This window comes from Alosa sapidissima, chromosome 6 (genome assembly GCF_018492685.1).
Source record: "Alosa sapidissima isolate fAloSap1 chromosome 6, fAloSap1.pri, whole genome shotgun sequence".
Lineage (NCBI taxonomy): Eukaryota > Metazoa > Chordata > Actinopteri > Clupeiformes > Clupeidae > Alosa > Alosa sapidissima.
In genome coordinates this window covers 36,931,766-36,952,243 of record NC_055962.1, presented here as the reverse complement: position 1 = coordinate 36,952,243, position 20,478 = coordinate 36,931,766, and the positions used below count along the sequence as shown (strand labels likewise).

At 45.7% G+C, this 20,478-nt stretch overlaps 1 protein-coding gene across 2 annotated transcripts; it reads right to left on the bottom strand.

Moving 5' to 3' along the window:
- Positions 1 to 4,391: 4,391 nt before the first annotated feature.
- aldh8a1 (aldehyde dehydrogenase 8 family, member A1) lies at positions 4,392 to 13,652 on the bottom strand. 2 transcript variants are annotated; one of them, XM_042095499.1, is made up of 8 exons: positions 13,211 to 13,652; positions 12,309 to 12,456; positions 11,513 to 11,668; positions 10,739 to 10,888; positions 10,159 to 10,415; positions 6,231 to 6,392; positions 5,571 to 5,996; positions 4,392 to 5,422 (listed from the first exon to the last, which is right to left on the bottom strand). In XM_042095499.1, exons 1-8 carry the CDS (start codon positions 13,346 to 13,348, stop codon positions 5,396 to 5,398), a joined length of 1,464 nt encoding a protein of 487 aa, XP_041951433.1. In that variant the 5' UTR covers positions 13,349 to 13,652; the 3' UTR covers positions 4,392 to 5,395. The 2 variants fall into 2 exon arrangements, with proteins under 2 accessions (XP_041951433.1, XP_041951432.1); XM_042095498.1 differs by having other exon boundaries at positions 4,392 to 5,996; positions 13,211 to 13,651.
- Between the last annotated feature and the right edge of the window lie 6,826 nt (positions 13,653 to 20,478).

Sequence of the window (20,478 nt, the reverse complement as noted above, 5' to 3'; positions counted from 1 at the left end):
AAAGACAAGGTCTTAGGAGAGTCTAAACTAAATTTGTCGTTGGTGTTTTCATCAAAATCACTCAATCTTATAATAACAGAAATACAAATGTATTATTTTTAGCGATTAAACTTACCTGGCAACCAACTCTGACAGATGTCCTCCAAATAGGCCCCTTTCTACGTTTTTACAGCGTTTTCTACACGACGACCAGTCAAACATTTTGAAAGACGTTGGGTTTTGTTGTAAACAAAAATGTGGCAAATTATTACAAAGAACAAAATGTGGCAGATTAATAAAGTGAAACTTAATTACATTTCGTCTTGTTATTACTTTCTGCAGTGTTATTGCATAAGTCGTGTAACTGGTTTCTTCCTTTGATTGTCTTGTTTGAGTCAGGTCCATTGACTAGCACAGCTTGTTAGTGTTGTGACCTTATTCCTGGGAGCTTGTCTGAGCAGGTTGCTCTGCTAGTCCTCGTACATGTCTACATAACTGGGCCTGTACTCCTACAGCCTGTTTAGGAGCAAAACAATTGCAGAAGAGTATTTCATTCTATTATTTTACTATGGTAATAGAACTGATACCAACTTAACACCAAATTGATGCCAAGGGCTAAAGACTCATTCAAGATTCAGTGATTTCAGTAGCACTAGCATGCTCTCTCATACACAGTGTTGCTATAGCACTAGCATGCTCTCTCATACACAGTGTTGCTATAGCAGCAGCATGCTCGCATACACACAGATTCAGTGTTGCTATAGCACCAGCATGCTCTCTCATACACACAGATTCAGTGTTGCTATAGCACCAGCATGCTCTCTCATACACACATATTCAGTGTTGCTATAGCACCAGCATGTTCTCTTATACACACAGATTCAGTGTTGCTATAGCACCAGCATGCTCTCTCATACACAGTATTGCTATAGCACCAGCATGCTCTCTCATAGACACAGTTCCTGCATCTTTTACAGGCACCTTTTATCAGTGCATGTGTCCTATTGTTTACTAAATACACATACACACACACAGACAGACAAATCTTCACTTATGCAACTCAAACACACACAAACACAAATCACTCATTATGTACAAATACACACACACAGTCAAACCATTTCTTATTACACACACTATAGAGTGATAAACACCATCACTTATGACATACATGCACATGGTCTAATCTGATGTTTAAATGTACATACACATGGTCTAATCTGCTGTTTATCATACACATGGTCTAATCTGCTGTTTAAATGTACAGTACATGCACATGGTCTAATCTGCTGTTTAAATGTACATGCACATGGTCTAATCTGCTGTTTAAATGTGTCATTAAAGGGAGTGTTTACGCTTGGGGTGTTAACCAACAGTTTTATCTCTTCATTAGATCTGATAGAGAGAGTGAAGGCTCCGGAACTAACACACACACACACACACACAGTTTCTCTAGAGAGGACAGGATGAGCCTGGCAGAGTTCTCTGTCTGCCTGGTAAAATCTGAGCGACACTGAACCTGAAGTTAACGCAAAGTAAGCACAGCACTCAGAATGGAGATGGCAGTGTGCGCGAGTGCACTCCTCCTGCTGGGGGTCATCACTGGAGCCCACCTGAACGCTGACCCTCACCTGAACGCTGACCCCCAGCACGAGATCAAAGCTGAAGGAGGATACTCAGAACTGGTGTACTCCCCTAGTGTGGACTACTGGGTCCTGTACAGTGTCTCAGCGGATGGAGATCTACTCCTGGCCAACTGCTCACAACCAGAGGGACCGCAGCCAGGCGGCCACAATGTCCACTGTCCTCTGACATACTATATCACAATGACCAATCTCAACGTGTCCCAGAGTGGAGCCTACAGGGCTGAAGGCTGGAGAGGAGGCAACGTCACCGACCACAGAAGCTTCCGACTCACCGTCTGCGCAGAGGGCATAGAGCACGAGGCGGACGTCGTGTATGATGACCGCACTGTGCTGTGCGGCCAGCGGTCCACTCTGGGCCGAGGGAACACAAGCCTACAGCTGTACCGAGAGAACAAGGAGAGGTCCGAGAAGACTCTGGTCCTGGACACCAACTCCTCGCTGGAGCCACTCCTGGAGAGCCTGAGGGGCAGGCTGCAGGTCAATCTCACCAACTCTTTGGTCACACTTTCAGGGATCACAGAGGCCGACTCTTTCTTCTACTGTACGATATGGACAGGAGCTCAATGCCAAAGGTATACGTACACAATTCTGTACATAAGCTCGGAAATGACCTTTGCTTATGAAGAGGACAATGTGACTCTTCCGTGCATGTTTAAAGGAGAGTTCCCCGGTGAGGTGCGCTGGCTCACTCCCCCTTACTACCTCCATCTCAGCCACGATGAGCTCCAGGAAGAAGGCATGCACATGCTCAATGACAGCCAGGCTGGAGACTACTCCCTCACCATACCCTTTGTGAGACAGCACCACTCTGGGAAATATGACTGTGTGGGGCATGACCTGATGAAGAGTGTTTACCTGTATGTCTGCACCCGAATCTCCCCCTTGGACGTGATGTTCTCTCACGGGAAGAGTCTCCGGCTGGTCACGGCACGCGGTCACTGGGACTGGGTCCAGTGGTACCGTCAGAAAGTTCTACCACCACGGGTTCTGATTCTAGACTCGAAAAATACATCTGTGCTTGTGCCTGCGGATCTGAGAGGCCGAGTGACTGTGCTCAAATTACATACCAATCACTCTCTGATCATCTCCAACCTCACGGCAGAGGACAGCGGAGTGTACACATGGAGAGTCTACGGAGGGGTCAACGCAAACCCTTTTCTCACAACGTGTTCTGAGGGAAGCGTTCGCCTTCAGTACAAGGATCCGTTCGGAGTGGACTCTCCTTTCTACAGAGCGTATGTTCCGCTGGTAGCCTGCGTGCTGCTGGGGCTGGTCTCTGCTGTGATCTGGGTCAAGCTGAGGGCCGGACGAGGAGGGCAGACCTCTGGACGTCACGGCAGAGAGGGTCAGCAGAGTGGAGACGAAGACCTCTATGATGACGTGGGGTTGGCTGAAAACAGCGTCTGAACACCGTTGAGTCTGAACACCGTGTATGCTGTAGCTGCTGAACACAGCGTCTCTTCTGAACTCAACGTGTTTCTCCTGTATGCTGTAGCTGCTAAAATCAGCTTCTAAACTCACTTTTGATGTTCTATGCTTTTATCAGCTATTCCTGTTTACTTTTGTTTATGTAAAGCACATTGAATGACCTCTGTATATGAAATGCGCTATATAAATAAAGTTGACTTGACTTGACTTGACATGTTTCTCCTGTGTCTGGTGTAGCTGCTGAACACAGCTTTTTGAACTCAACATGAATCTCTCTACTGTCTACACTGTGCAGCTAAACTTTCGATTCATGCAAGCTGCAGTCATGCTAATATGCAAGATTATGTATGTTGATTGGATTGATTTTGCAAATATTTTGTTTCTGCCCATATAATAAATACACTTTACAGATAAAAATCTCCAATGTTCAAACATAGCCGTAAATAAGATGTTGCTGATGTTATTGCTTGTGTGTGTGTGGGTGGATGTGAGTGTGTGTGTGCGTGTGGGGAGGGGTGGGGGATAGGTGTGATTACTGAGAATTTTATTAGAGGTGTATATGCACACAAAACCACACACACATAAAACCACACATACACGCTCACACACAAACACTCTCTCTCTCACCTACCCACACTCTCTCTCACACACACGCACCCACACATACACAAACACAAGCAGAGTCACATAATATACATAAACACTCATATATTCACACACTCACACATACACTCTTTCTCTCTCTGTGTGTTTATTCGATATCATGAGCTCACATGCAAAAATTTAAGACACAGGTAGACATAAAAGTATGTGTGTGTGTGTGTGTGCGTGTGGGTGGGTGCGAGTGTGTGTGTGTGTGGGAGAGAAATAGGTGTGATTACTGAGAGTTTTATGAGGTGTACATGCATATGCACACAAAACCACACACACACGCACATAAAACCACACATACGCATTCACACACAAACACTCTCTCTCACACACATACACACCCACACATACATAAACACAAGCACAGAGTCACATACTATACATAAACACTCATATATTCACACACACTCACACACATACACTCTTTCTCTCTCTCTGTACTTATTCGATATCATGACACATGCAAACATTTAAGACACAGGTAGACATAGGAGTATGTGTGTGTGTGTGTGTGAATGTGTGTGTGCGTGTGTGTGAACATGTGTGTGTCTGTGTGTACGTGCGTGTTAGTGTGTGTGTGTGTGAGAGAGAGAGAGAGAGAGAGAGAGAGAGAGAGTGTGTGTGTGTGTGTAGGTGTGAGCTTACAGTAAACACGGAGTGCTGATGGTGAAATGGAGATCAAAGGTGTTGATGATGTGAGAATGACGTTTATTCTGGACACAAAAAACTTACATTTCATAAAGGGAAGACACTCTAAGACACTTTGTAAATCACTAATAAATGGCATTAACAACGAATTAAGAGAAAGTCAGTTATATAAGCGCCAATGTCATCTCAAAACAGGATTGACAGCAATTTTCAGATATCATCACGTCCAGGTCAGGCACTGACTAGGAAAGGCACATGGGCATGAAGTGAACGGTTTGTGTGGCCCCAGAAAAGTCATAAGCTTCAGTTGTTTGCTGCATATCACTAATGTACACAGTAAACTGCATCGCTAACGTACACAGTAAACTGCATTGCTAATGTAGGCCTACACAGTAAACTGCAAGCTCAAGTGTTCTGTCCTTTGCTTGAGGTGATACAGCATCATGTTACTTGGTGTTTTATGCCCCCAAAGTCATATTTCAGGCAGCGCTGCATGGAAGGCACTAGGGTTAGACACGGGTTAAGGTTAGGGTTAGGTGCCTTGAGGTCGACGGTCGCAACACGGGGGCTTAAAACACCATCGAGCAAAACACACACACATACACACACAGAATTAGAGGCTCTGGTGTTAACTACACTGCTAATATATTTTCATAATAATGGCTCATTTGACACTAGCAAAAGATAGTATTATTAGTCCAAACTACACTAAAAATCTCTATAATCCCTACAAAATATTTAAACTATACTAAAATTATATCTACTAAGGTAAATAGTACCTGCTAAACTAAGTACATTGACACAGTTTGTGAGTATTACCTCATACCTGTAAGCTTGTCTCTGAGCAGAAGGTTACTTAAGCCACATGCCACTTAATCATGGCCTTCCCTTCCCTCGGGTGTTGACTGTGTGTGTGTGTGTGTGTGGTGTGTGTGTGTGTGTTTTAGTGTGTGCTGAGCTTATTGTTTAATGGTGACGGTCTTGACCTCGGTAAAGAAGTGTGTGTGTGTGTGTGTGTGTGTGTGTTTTAGTGTGTGTTGAGCTCATTGTTTAATGGTGACGGTCTTGACCTCGGTAAAGAAGTGTGTGTGTGTGTGTGTGTGTGTGTGTGTGTGTGTGTGTGTGTGTGGTGTGTGTGTGTGTGTGTGTGTGGTGTGTGTGTGTGTGTGTGTGTTTTAGTGTGTGTTGAGCTCATTGTTTAATGGTGACGGTCTTGACCTCGGTAAAGAAGTGGTAGGAGTCCTTCCCACCCTCTCGGCCCACTCCGGAATGCTTCATCCCTCCGAATGGAAGGTTCAGGTCCCGCACCAGCCAACAGTTGGTCCACACCAGGCCCGCCTGCAGTCGCCGGGCAACGCGGTGCACGCGCCCCACGTCCCGGGACCACACCGTGGCCGCCAGGCCGAAGCGCACGTCGTTGGCCCGCAAGATCACTTCCTCTTCCAGGTCAAAGGGCGTCACACAAGTGACGGGCCCAAAGATCTCCTCCTGCATGACGCGCGAGGAGTCGGCGACCCCGCTGATGACGGTGGGGGCCATGAAGTAGCCGCTCTGGTTACGCTCTGGGAGAAGCAGCTGGTCAACGCCCTCCCCACAATGCACCTGGGCGCCCTCACTACGGGCCAACGTCACAAAGCCTCGCACCTGGGGGTGGGGGAGGAGCATATTCACAATTACACACACACACACACACACACACACACACACACACACACATACATGCACACACACACACATACTCACACATACACACTCACACACACACATACTCATACACACACACACATACATGCACATGCATATCAGAGCTCCAGATGGTGATAATCATCTAATGGCAACTCTCTCTCTCGCTCTGGTAAGCCTCTCCAACACACACACCTTCTCCAGGTGTTCCTTGCTAATCAGTGCCCCGTTGTTGTTGGAGACATCCGAGGGAACACCAGTCTTCCACTTCCGAGCAGCTGCCACAAACTTCTCCAGGAATTCTGGGAAGACACTTCTCTCCACAAATATCCTGCTGGTACACAGACAGATCTCTCCCTATGTCAGAAAGAGAGGGTGACAACGAGAGAGAAACCCTGTATTTAAATCTTTTACTTTGAAATTACAATTTAGTCTTGCCAATAACAAAGCTCACTACATCAAATTAACATTAAGACTACATCGGAGTAACAAAACATTCAAATTAAAGGTGCTCTAAGCGATGCTGGGTAACGTCACTTCTTTTTACGTTCAAACAAAACAGAGAGCTAGCTCGCTACTTCCTCCCCCTCCCTCCCGTGCAATTGAAACTCTCCTAAACGAGCATCTCGTCTCTGATTTGCTGGATCAGTTTGTTATGTTTTTATGGGCTAGGTTTGCCCAGGTTGTTTTTAATTGCTGTTTTTGGAGCCTGGGCTGTCCACAGAGATCGCGTTTTTTTACAGTGTATTCAGGAAGGATGGTGAGGTGATGTTTGCTATAAGTGACAAAAAATGTTTTAGCCTAAAAAATGCGTAGCAACGCTTAGAGCACCTTTAAGAGAGAAAAATAGAAAAACCATGTTTAAATGTTTCAATTGAAATGTAAATATTTAATCATGCAAATTCAATTTCAGAGAGAGAGAGAGAGAGAAACATGAGATTTTCTGAGATGGTAGCTCATGTAGATGTAATGTTGTGAGATGCACTGAGTCCTGCACTGAGCTCCAGCTGATGTGCTAGTCAATAGGCTAAACCCATGGGTGCATCATTAGCATTAGGGGCAGCCGTGGCGTGGCCTACTGGTTAGCGCTTCAGACTTGACCAGAGGGTTGCCGGTTCGAACCCCGACCAGTAGGAACGGCTGAAGTGCCCTTGAGCAAGGCACCTAACCCCTCAATGCTCCTGAGCGCCGCTGTTGTAGCAGGCAGCTCACTGCGTCGGGATTAGTGTGTGCTTCACCTCACTGTGTGTTCACTGTGTGCTGAGTGTGTTTCACTAATTCACCGATTGGGATAAATGCAAACACCAAATTTCCTTCACGGGATCAAAAGAGTATATATACTTAAACTTAATTATACTTACACTTAGCATGTCAAGAGGCTAATCCCATGGATGGATCATAAGCATGTATCTTGAGGCACTGTAGACAGACCCTTACAACCTGTACTTTCTGAAGTACAGTACAATGCAGTTTCATGTTCAAAATACGGCATTTCTGCAGTAAAGTGCAGTACAATGTAGTGCAGTGTTTAATGGTCTGGCCTTGGGACCCTCCATTTGCCAAGGTCCTTTAAGTGGCGACCCATATTTTTCAGTGTTCAAGCCAACTGATATGGTGAGCTATGAGGTAAGACGCGCAAAGTGCCAGACATGCTGATGTTAGGCACATTTGCGAAGTCGTAAACTCCTGTGTCACCTTTCAAAGTACTCGACAGGTTAGTCTTTGACAGTAGAGTGCTATACGTTTCCATGTGGCGTTTTAGTTTTGATGGTCTCATGCCCTCATGTGCCAGCAATTCACTCCACACCACACATTGGGGGTTCAGTCCCTTTTTGTCCTTCACATAAGTGGATCCATATATGTAATCTTCAGGGTTGTTTTGTGCTTCACGTAAGTGGATCCATATATGTAATCTTCAGGGTTGTTTTGTCCTTCACGTAAGTGGATCCATATATGTAATCTTCAGGGTTGTTTTGTCCTTCACATAAGTGGATCCAAGTTTTGTGCTTCACATAAGTGGATCCATATATGTAATCTTCAGGGTTGTTTTGTGCTTCACATAAGTGGATCCATACATGTAATCTTCAGGGTTGTTTTGTCCTTCACATAAGTGGATCCATATATGTAATCTTCAGGGTTGTTTTGTCATATTTACTACTAAAACTATATCCATTACAACAACAAAATAAAGGTCCTACATTAGATCTAATAGGGTGGCATTTTACATGTAAACAAACACATTTTTTCACCACAAGCTCTGCGACCCACTTTTGGGTCCCCACCCACCAGTTAAGAAATACTAATGTAGTGCACATACTGTATGAACTGTAAAGAATTCCTCAGAAACTGCAGTTTTGGCACTCAAAAGAGCTATGCTTTGTAAAGGGAAGTTTACTGCCTGCACCGATCGATATTCACCGGCCACAGTACTTGCTGTGTGTAGTGTTACAAACTCAACAACAAGCCTCTACAGCACAACACTGCCACCTCATGGTCAGACAACACCCTTGGCAACAGCAGAAGGTATACTGAATGCTCAGGTGAGGACGTAGTCCATGTACATGTAAGGTACTCTTGAAGTGTGAAAGACTGTAGAAGAAGCAAGGCTACTTGGGTGACTTCAGGCACACATCTACTTTATTAAAAGCCCTTTATTTAGGGTTGGCATACTATAAGTACCTTATAATACGGTTTTTATCCTTGTCTCTGTTAAATTCTTGATTCCAAGCAACCTTGTTTCTTCTACAGACAACTCTCAGCAGCTAACCTAGAAATAAAACATTCACAGAAGTGGCCTCGATCTGATATCTGACATAAGACACACCCAGCACAGAAGCATTCCGAGGCCCTGAACATTCCGTGAGTTGAGCCTGCCCAGGCCTACTGCACCTGAGGGTGGGGTCAGGGTGCCTCTATCAGATAGCTGAACTTAGTGAGATTATGGAATGCAACACTTGATTTAGCAAGTATACAGTATGTTGCAGAAGTTGGTAACAATATGGAACATGTTTCATCACATCTCACTGATACGGTGAAAGACAGAGAGAGAGAGAGAGAGAGAGAGAGAGAGAGAAGGAAAGACAGGGAGAGAAGAAAGAGAGAGAGTTGTGCTGGAGGGTGTGTACAGTATGTGTTGGGTGGAGGAGGAGGGTGTGTACAGTATGTGTTGGGTGGAGGAGGAGGGTGTGTACAGTATGTGGTGGAGGTGTGTAGAGTATGTGTTGGAGGTGTGTACAGTATGTGGTGGAGGTGTGTACAGTATGTGTTGGAGGTGTGTACAGTATGTGTTGGGTGGAGGAGGAGGGTGTGTACAGTATGTGTTGGGTGGAGGAGGAGGGTGTGTACAGTATGTGTTGGGTGGAGGAGGAGGGTGTGTACAGTATGTGGTGGAGGTGTGTAGAGTATGTGTTGGGTGGAGGAGGAGGGTGTGTACAGTATGTGTTGGGTGGAGGAGGAGGGTGTGTACAGTATGTGGTGGAGGTGTGTAGAGTATGTGGTGGAGGTGTGTAGAGTATGTGGTGGAGGTGTGTACAGTATGTGTTGGGTGGAGGAGGAGGGTGTGTACAGTATGTGTTGGGTGGAGGAGGAGGGTGTGTACAGTATGTGTTGGGTGGAGGAGGAGGGTGTGTACAGTATGTGGTGGAGGTGTGTAGAGTATGTGGTGGGTGGAGGAGGAGGGTGTGTACAGTATGTGGTGGAGGTGTGTACAGTATGTGTTGGGTGGAGGAGGAGGGTGTGTACAGTATGTGGTGGAGGTGTGTACAGTATGTGTTGGGTGGAGGAGGAGGGTGTGTACAGTATGTGGTGGAGGTGTGTAGAGTATGTGGTGGAGGTGTGTAGAGTATGTGGTGGAGGTGTGTACAGTATGTGGTGGAGGTGTGTACAGTATGTGGTGGAGGTGTGTAGAGTATGTGGTGGAGGTGTGTACAGTATGTGTTGGGTGGAGGAGGAGGGTGTGTACAGTATGTGGTGGAGGTGTGTACAGTATGTGGTGGAGGTGTGTAGAGTATGTGGTGGAGGTGTGTACAGTATGTGTTGGGTGGAGGAGGAGGGTGTGTACAGTATGTGGTGGAGGTGTGTAGAGTTTGTGGTGGAGGTGTGTACAGTATGTGCTGGGACTGACCTGGTTGGAGAAGCTGGAGCGCACGGTGGTGGAGACGCACTGCTCCATGTCGGCGTCGGCGAACACGATGGCGGGGTTCTTCCCCCCGAGCTCCAGCGACAGCCTCTTGCAGTAGGGGGCGCTACGCTCGGTGATGACGCGCGCCGTCACCGTGCTCCCCGTGAACGACACCAGCGGCACGTCAGGGTGGCCGACCAGAGCGTCGCCCGCGCCTGGGCCTGTGCCGAACACCACGTTTACCACACCAGGGGGCACGCCTGCACACACACACACACACACACACACACACACACACACACACACACACACACACACACACGAGGGACAAACTCTGAGTTATATAACTGAATAACATATGCACCAATGGCAAATTATTTTTTGCTGATTTCTTCAGGGACAGCAATGCCAGAGGCCACTCAACACACACACACACACACACACACACACACACACATGCGTTTAGAGAGAACACACACACACACACACACACACACACACACACACACACACACACACACGTTCAGAGAGCACACACACACACACACACACACACACGTTCAGAGAGCACACACACACATACCAGCCTCGTTCATTAGTTTGCACATCATCCAGGCGGTGACGGAGGTCATCTCGCTGGGCTTGGCCACCACAGTGTTGCCCGCGGCGATGGCTGGAGCGATCTTCCAGGTGAGCAGGTACAAGGGCAGATTCCAGGGACTGATGAGACCCGCTGGGACAGAGAGGGGGAGGAAGAGGAGGAGAGAGAGAGGGAGAGAGAGGAGAGAGAGAGAGAGGAGAGAGAGGGAGACAAAGAGGGGGGGTGGGGTGATGGTATATGCTCACATGATGAGGTTTCTGTGTGTTGATGAGCTGAGACCACAGTGATGGCATACTGTATGCTCACATGATGATGTTTCTCTATGTGTGCTCATGAGATGAGACCACAGTGATGGCATTTGCTCACATGATGAGGTTTCTCTATTCAGTGTGCTCATGAGCTGAGACCACAGTGATGCTCACATAATGATGTTGATTGAGCTTTGCAATCAAGAAGCTGTGATGTCATTTATGTATATAAAATAGCCCTCTAGCTGTCATTTATGCATTTAACCACTGATTTAGAGAATGGGAATGCTATAGTTAAAGCAGGCCAATTAGTCCACCTCTCTCTGTCTCACAAATATGCTGGAACACGCACACACACACACACACACACACACATGCACACACACACATGCACACAGACACAAGTGTGCCCACACACACACACAAGCGCATACGCACACACACACACGTACGCAGACACATGCGCCCGCAAACACACACACACACACACACACACACGCAGCCTTACCCACTCCCACTGGGCTGCGGATGGTGTAGTTGAGGCAGCCCATGTGGTCCATCTGACTGCAGTCGGTTGTGTGATGAAGCACAGATGAGGCGAAGAAGCGGAAGTTGTGCACCGACCGGGGGATGTCCACCGTGCTGGCGAACGTTATCGTCTTCCCTAGGAAACCATGAACAAGTGTTTTGTGTGCGAACGTTATCGTCTTCCCTAGGAAACCATGAACAAGTGTTTTGTGTGCGAACGTTATCGTCTTCCCTAGGAAATCATGAACAAGTGTTTTGTGTTCCTCTTTGTGATTGAGAAACCCTTGTCACTACCACCATCAGCAAACACTACTCCAATCAACATCAAAGTCATGTTGAGTGATAAGTATAGGCTATTTATCGACACTTACACAGTACTGTGCAGAACATAATATCTATACTGTATGTAAGAGCTAGATGTAGGGCATGTTTGGGGCAGCCGTGGCCCACTGGTTAGCACTCTGGACTTGTAACCGGAGGGTTGCCGGTTCGAGCCCCGACCAGTGGGCTGCGGCTGAAGTGCCCTTGAGCAAGGCACCTAACCCCTCACTGCTCCCCGAGCGCCGCCATTGTAGCAGGCAGCTCACTGCGTCGGGATTAGTGTGTGCTTCACCTCACTGTGTGTTCACTGTGTGCTGTTTGTGTTTCACTAATTCACTGATTGGGTTAAATGCAGAGACCAAATTTCCCTCACGGGATCAAAAAAGTATATATACTTATACTTATACTATATGTATAGATCAGAGAGCCATGGCCACCAGGCCTCCGGTTCTTACCCTGGTCTTTGGACTCGGCCTGGGCGAACTCCTCCAGGCGGGCCTCCATCAGATCGGCCAGCTTGTTCATCACATGGGCCCTTTCAGCCGGACTCCTGGCGGACCAATCAGGGAAGGCCTCTTTGGCTGCCTTCACCGCAGCATCCACCTACACAGCCAATCAGAGACGTCAGGATCAAGACACGGCAGATAAACGCAACCAGCCTTTTGAACATCTGAATGAATATGCTTCTGTGTCTGCATACGTGTGAATCTGCATAGTGTGTGTGTGTGTGAGAGAGAGAGGGGTGGGGGGGTACTTTATAGGGGCAACTTTGTCTCTAGGATACTGAGAATGCATAACAGAAGAGGGGAGCTTATAAAATCTTTCCTACTCATTTTTCTTCAGCCAAGATTTTCACATTATTTCATCACATTCCTCAACCACACCAAGATACACCGGCTCCTCACACTCACACATCAAATTCTTCACGTCATGATCAGATCCGTTATACAAGGTCTGAATTAACAAGGCCAACACACAGAGGCACATTCTCTCTCAGAGGCCTGTGATCTTTGATCCTCCATTTCCCGGTAACTTACACACACAAACACACACACAAATGGTAAACCCTGTGGTGGTTTAATGATTAAAGACCAACAGAAGCAGGAGCAAAGGTGCTCTGCCAAGTAGTAGCTCTAACCTATTTCGCATGCCAGGCTTTACGCTACTTTCATGTTAATGTACCAGTAGGCCTAATAATAAACTCCGTTTTAAAACAATAATTACAGAGGGAGGAGGCTACACATTGCAATCTGCCTGTTAATAACAGTAGGCTATACAGTGTAAATAAAACAAGTTAAATATCTTAATACATAACAGACGCGTCTGGCGACTCAAGACACCTCTGCAACATTCTTACCTCCTCACCTCCGCTGTTCGGAACTTTGCAGTAAACCTCTCCGGTGGACGGGTCGTACGAATCGATGTGAGCAGAGCAGGGCACAAATTTACCCCCGAAGTAGTTTTCCAGCACCAAGAAGGTCCCGTTGCCAGGCATTTTTTACGTTAAAATAACAAGTCCAGCAGAAGGCTAAATACACAATAAAATAAAATAAAAAAACGTGTCACACACGAGTAAACTGAGTGGTAGATGAGGACGTTTCTCAAGCTGAATGTGTGGGCTAGTTCATATCCACCTGGTCCACGGAATGATCCCCCGTCCTCTGTCGGGACGGTGCAATGATTTGCATTTTGCTCCAATCCCTATTCACTAACATTTCCCACTCACCAATCGCTGTAGGCCATCTGATGGGCTTAACCTGCAGCCCATTTTCGCGTCTCTCTGCCCTGTACCCAAACAGGATTATTTTTTGTACTTGCCGCATGGAAAAGCGTTGCGTGGGCCTGACTGTGCGAGACAGCATCGATGCACGTACATTTGTATGCTTGTCCGTGTAATTGTTTTGTGTGGGTTCACCCATGCTATGTAATTGCATGTGCAGTTAAACAGGTGTGAGATGTCGCCTTGATCGGTGTTTTTCAACCTTCGTTGTAATGTAGCCTACATTATGCCCTGGGCAAAAGTGCCTATCCACGTCGATGTCTTACTTATCAAATAGCCTACACACATGGTAAACACAAATACAACTAAAAACTAAAATAACAAACAATTAAACATTATTTATTCACACTGACACACCCGCACAGAATTCTGGGAACACTCACTCAACAGCAGTTTAAAATGTTTGTTGAAGAACAAAACTCAGCTCAGTAGCCCTCATGTCATGAACTGCATTTTTATTAAACCACCGCTATTTTGCAAAGGCGTGGATGGGTTTAGAAAATATGTCTAGGATATGTAGGGCCAAATAAAACAATATTATAAATCCACGTTAGGACGTGGTGGCAACGTTACCATGGTACCAACCAAAGATTCTAGAGCGGAGCTCTATTCTAGAATTTTTGGCACCATCAAGCAACCAGGTCAGGATGGTGTGGAAACTTTAATCAAAGATCCTTAATATACATCAACCGTCTCTGCTTTAATCATGGCACTAAATGAAAAATGTTGTTGTGAGTGATCATAGCACGACTTTGTGGTAACTTTATTCGATGTACCAGCTGGCTATGTAACGATTGATGCGACACACAGATGTCCAATCAAAGGTTTATTAGCGGAAGCGGGAAACACATAGGCCTACATACCAAGACACCATTACATAGGAACCACAAGGGAAGTCAATAAAACAAGCACGATACACGAACAGGGTAGTCACATACAATACACCGGGTAAAACACATGCTAACACATACATGACATGGTAAGCGCAATTACATTCACTAAAACCGACATTACACAATCCAGCATACACACACATTACATTCTGGGAGGTTAGCACTCAGTCCGGAACACACCAATGTTACACAGCCCCCTCGCGAGCCATTGCCGTCCTCGACAATGTCTCCTCGGCTTAGCCATTGCCATAACGTCGGTGTGGGCATTCACTCACTCAGTCCGTTAGTCTGTGGAACTGGCAACAACACGTGGGGTGCACATCGCAGGAGCTCACTCGCCAACTCGGGGAACCACAACTGCTAGCGGTCCAGTGCGGGCATGCTAGCAGTCACATGGCAGTCGCCGCTCGTCCCCAGCTCCCTTTCAGTGACGCCCTCAGGTCGCACTTTGTGGCCCCGCAGCACTCCTCCAACTCCAGGCGGGGCCCTAGGTGGCCTACACTACCGTAGACTGTGGCACCAAGCACCGGAACTCACGGGTCAACTGTCGCTGCGCCTCCGTCGCTCCACTCCACAGTCGCACCGACCAGGACAGGCAGGCACCAGCTACGCTGCAGCCGGACACGCTGAGCTCTCAGGCCGTCAGCTACCGGTTTCGGCGTCACTCCTCGCGCTGCCTCTTCGCAGAGCTGTCCTCCGCTGCTCCCGGCCCGCTCCACTCCGTCATGGTTGCGACGAAGGCTTGACCGACCTCTTCTGACTCGTGCCTTCAACCCAACACAGTGAACCTTTTTTTTTCTCTGGCGCCGGCCAACAGGCCAACTAGAACAGGCGCCCACACGCACGTTCACACGCACCTAAACGTTTTAAAGTTCCGTTTTTCCGCCGAAGCTGCCCAACTTCCGTGAGTTCGCTGCCCCAGCGGTTCCGCCAACCGTCCGTCGTCAAGGAACCTCTTCCTCGCCGCTCTCCCTCGGCTCTGCTCACGCGTCGCGGCCAGGGCCACCGCCAACTCCAGCCTCAAGCCGCCTGGCGGGGGCAGGGGCTCCTGGTCTTCTCGCTGCAGAGTCAACGTCCAGGCCAGCGTCTCCTCCTCCGAGACCGCTTCTTCAGGCCCCTCTTCCGGCAAGATCTCCTCCCATGGCCGCAGGCAGGTCCAGACGATAGCTCCTCTCCTCTGGCGGCAGTAATGACAGAAGGCCTCAAAAGGCTTTTTAGCAGCCCTTACAAGGGCTCTCTCCGAATCCTCTTGCGTGGGCCTCCACCCGGTGGTGAGGTCTCCCGCTCCTGGCTACTCGAGTCGCTTCTGACACCAATGTAACAATTGGTGCGACACACAGATGTCCAATCAAAGGTTTATTAGCGGAAGCGGGAAACACATAGGCCTACATACCAAGACACCATTACATAGGAAACACAAGTCAATAAAACAAGAACGATACACAAACAGGGTAGTCACATACAATACACGGGGTAAACACATTAGGTAGGCTACAACCTAAAGAAAGACTACACAAGCTAACACATACATGACATGGTAAACACAATTACACTCACTAAAACCGACATTACACAATCCAGCATTCCCACACATTGCATTCTGGGAGGCTAGCACTCAGTCCGGAACACACCGACGTTACAGTATGTCCCGCAGCTGACATGGAACGTTATTAACCGGTTCGGGAACGTCAATTTTAGGGTTGAACTGAAAACCGGAAACGTTAAAATACTGTTTCTGTTCGGAACGAGCCAATTGGGGAAAAAAAATTCTGGTTCAAAGCCCTGGTGATGACGACAGGGAAAATAGAGAGCGCAAGTTGCAGCCCTGAGGACAGGGCAAGTGCAGCCCTGAGGACAGGGCAAGTGCAGGCCGCCACGAGAAGGAGTGATTGGTCGCATGCATTAAATGACTCATGTTGCTGATGTCTGGGTTACACAAAGCTACAACAACACAATCATTGTAACACAATCAATTCTTAATGACCAACAGTTTCGTTTATAAATAAAAATTAATTTATGCATAAAGTAGGCCTATTAGCGTTAAGTGTTATGGAAAGGCCTGATTTACACACACTATAAAATAAGTATATTGAAGCACAGTCATTGTGTTTGTTTTTCATAACGACATTTGAGTTCATGATTTAAAAGATTTTAAATGATGAAAGACAGTGGAATTTCTGAATAAAAATAATTTTGGTGCAGACTTTTAGGCCTATCTTATGTGTAATGACACCCCCCCCCCCCCCGGTCACGTTCCAAATTTCACACATTCTCATGAATTGAAAATGAATTAAATAAAAATGGAACGGAATGGAATGAATGAAATAAAAATGGAACTTTCTGGTAATAAACATTCAAGGTGCATTAAGGGAACATAGACATAATTGATGGTGAAAGGTGCAGTAGCCTAACTTGGTCAGAATTTAGAAGGGGGGGGGGGGGGGGGGGGGTAGCCCAAAAATGTTGTAGAAACCTGCTTATGGCCCATTCTCACCAAACTGTTATACTCCCGCCCTGCATCACTACATAAACTACATTATAACTGGTACAAGGATACAAGGATACAAGGAAGTTTATTGTCACATGCATATAGTTACTGGAAGTAAGAAATGCAGTGAAATTATGTCTGGTGTCAGCCTATTTGTGCATTAATGGGCGGGGGGTAAAAAGTGCAGTAGAAGAGGGGTTTAGTAGATTAAGTGGCAAGGGCTGCATAAAAAAGGTGGGGGAGGATTGGGATTGGGTGGGGGGCACCAACAAGGAGCACCCAAGAGCAACAGGGGCAAGGAAAAACTCCCTTACCAAGGAAGAAACCTTGGGCAGATCCACGGCTCAAGGGGCTAACCCAACTGGTGGTAGCACCAGAGCAGGTCTGTTTAATAAGTAAAAGACAAAATGATATAGTTAACGAATCACTGGAACATTACCCGTTCATGTGAAGCCAACTTCCCCTTTAGAGAGGAAATAGATCGCAGGTCAGTGCGCTTTGGGGTTTGTAGGATGGCAGGCTGTTAACAAGCTGGAGCACACAAGAGGCACCAGGGAACAGGCTACATGTGCCCCAGTGTTTCGGTGTCCAGGGAATCATTGACCAAAAATTCAAATTGAAAGTTGATGACGGGAAAAAGAATTACAACCTCATAATAAGCAAAACGAAATTCAAGTCTGTTTAATAAGTAAAAGATAAAAATATATCATTAACAACTTAATGAAACATGATCACCTCATGCTATTATAAGCCAACTTCCCTTTCAGAGAGTGAGGGTGTATAAGGAAATAAGTTTTAGGCCAGTGAACTATTTGGGGTTTTCCCAATAAAGATGCTCCACAAAAGTCTTATTATTAATAATTATTCTGATGGAATAGAGGTGGACACACAGGTGAGTGAAGAGAGCGCAAACAAGATACAGTCCTCTGCAAACTAAACAACTTTCATCTCCTGCGCCACCATATCATTCAGAACCAGTGAAACTGAGACAGGACATGAAAACACAGCTGAAGCTGAGATTACTGGGGTTGCTTTATCTGTGTGCTGCTCCTATGTGGGTAAGTCATTTCACCTTACTGTGACACAATTTGGGTAAATAGGTCATACGTTTAACTTCTGGTGTAGGATTTTTGCATAATTAGAAAAACAATTTATTTTCCCATTTGACAGTAAACATTTATCACAACAACCATCAATCAAGAAAGAAAAAGTGGCAATTCCAAAAATCCTGCTTTGTGCTATAACCAAATTAATCCAACTAGCTGATTCAGTGCAGAGTCCTGCAGGTCAGGTACCTGCATAAAAACGACTAAAACGGGTGGATTGTGACTAAAATTCACGACCAGAGATGCGGGCGGATAATAAACTCCTTGTGGGCGGGTAGTGGATGAGAACCAAAATAGTATTTCAGTTTGCTGAAATAGGCTAAAACATAAATATGTGCAATATCTAAGTCTAAATGACCATTACCACATCGCAAATATGTGTTTTAGTCAACCAGGGGTGCCGGAGACATTTTCAAAGAGCTCCAAATTGTAGATTGTGAAATCCGAATTCCAGTTTTGGGACCATCACTTCTGACCCACTGTCAACCATCATCATATCTTAAGCTTGCCAGAATATTAAAATAATAACATTGATTGTTTTCAAAATATGTTTTGATCAAAATGATCAAAACTGGATGATGGGCAGAACGCCAGATCTACTCTCAGACCAGCTTCTAATGTGGGAGGTCTCAGCCTTTACCGTATGCAATTCTACTTTTATTATTTTTGAGTTCTTTCACACTGCTTGGGCCAATGGTTGAATACTCTAAAAGCTACATTGGATGTAGATATGTTATGAAGGCATGAATGAACAAGAGTTTATACAGTTCATCATATGCCTCTGATCAAAATGAGCATGATCAAATGCGTTCTTATGCATACCTAAACTGTCTGGTATAAAGTTGTCAATCAAATTAGCAAATCAACATGCACTCTCCACTATGTTTGTTATCGATGTAATGTTAGAAAATGTGAGGGAACACTTGTAATGGCTTTACAAGATACCAGAGCACATGGTAAACACCAAAGAAGATATTAACAGACAATTAGACCTACATGTGCAATCTACTTTGTCCTTATAATCAATTATTACATTTTAATAATATCTAAATACATTTAATTAATTACAATATAAAAAATCATGTCTGTCCAATATTGAAACAAACATTATATCTTGGCTACATCAGTTCAGGCAAATGCAAAACTATCTCTTTGATTTAGGCTGAAATTACACTTCAGGACAATTGCAACCCCGACCCCCCCCCCCCCCACCCCCCCCCACCCCCCCCCCACACACACACACACACACACCTCCCCCCAGCATTCTAAATTAATTGTATGCACCATATTGCTATGTAGCATAGTAATATTATACACCATTTGAAAGCTTGGACTCTTGGGAATCCATATATTCTGTGTAGTGCTTTACATTGTCATTGTCATACAACTTGTAAAATCTGTATTATTCCGTAATAAATCAGGAACATTCGGTAAGCCCATCACCTAAATGGAGAGAAGGTTACGTGGCGCAGTCTACTTCACTTCTGCACTAACCCCTGTCATCCAATGACAAATATGCTTATCGGCTCGCAGGTAGGCTATATCTCATATCGTAGTTAGTAGAGGTAGGCCTAGTAGTTTCTCGGTTTGTTTGATAGCGTTACTGTTTTTTCTTCTGAGCTAGTCTGAGAACAGGAAGCTTGTTACCACTCCAGGGACGAAGTTATCCGTAACTTCGGGGCTAACTCCCTAACACTCTATCTGAAAGAGAGTGCTATCTATCTGTTAGCAAATTAACGAGGATTTTGGTTTTATCTGGGGATTTGTTTTTGCATTATTTTGAATATGACTAGCTCCAATCTCAACAGCACGTCTACTTTTTCCACACGCATCTAAGTTCTAACACACATCCCCTCTCGCTTTCTCTCTCTCCATCCCTGCGCACGGGGCTCTCTTAAAGGAGCTGCACCATTTTACAACAATTGCATCTACATTTTCATATTAGAATGTTTTAGCTGCATAGAAGTGTCAGCTTAAACTACCGTGGTCAATTTAAGTTCCCGTGCCCCCCTGGGAAGGTGTAATGCCCGTCCGTGAATTTGTGTCTGCCGCCGGGTCTGTATTCACTACACCTGTGTGTAGTATCTACTTTTTTTTAGTGTTTTTCACATATAATATTTTGCAGTATTTCTAAAATACAAAAATACACACCAATAAAGTATTTTGATACAAAATAAAATGAAATACAAATACATATTACATGTTTCAGAAATACTACCCATCCCTGGGAATAGGCAGATTAGATCTTTATAGTTGGCCATATGATGACATACTTACTGTATTTCACCAGTTAGGGCACCAAAATGGCCAGCAGCGGCACTGTGTAGCCTATCTTGACAAGTTTTGGGTTACAATATA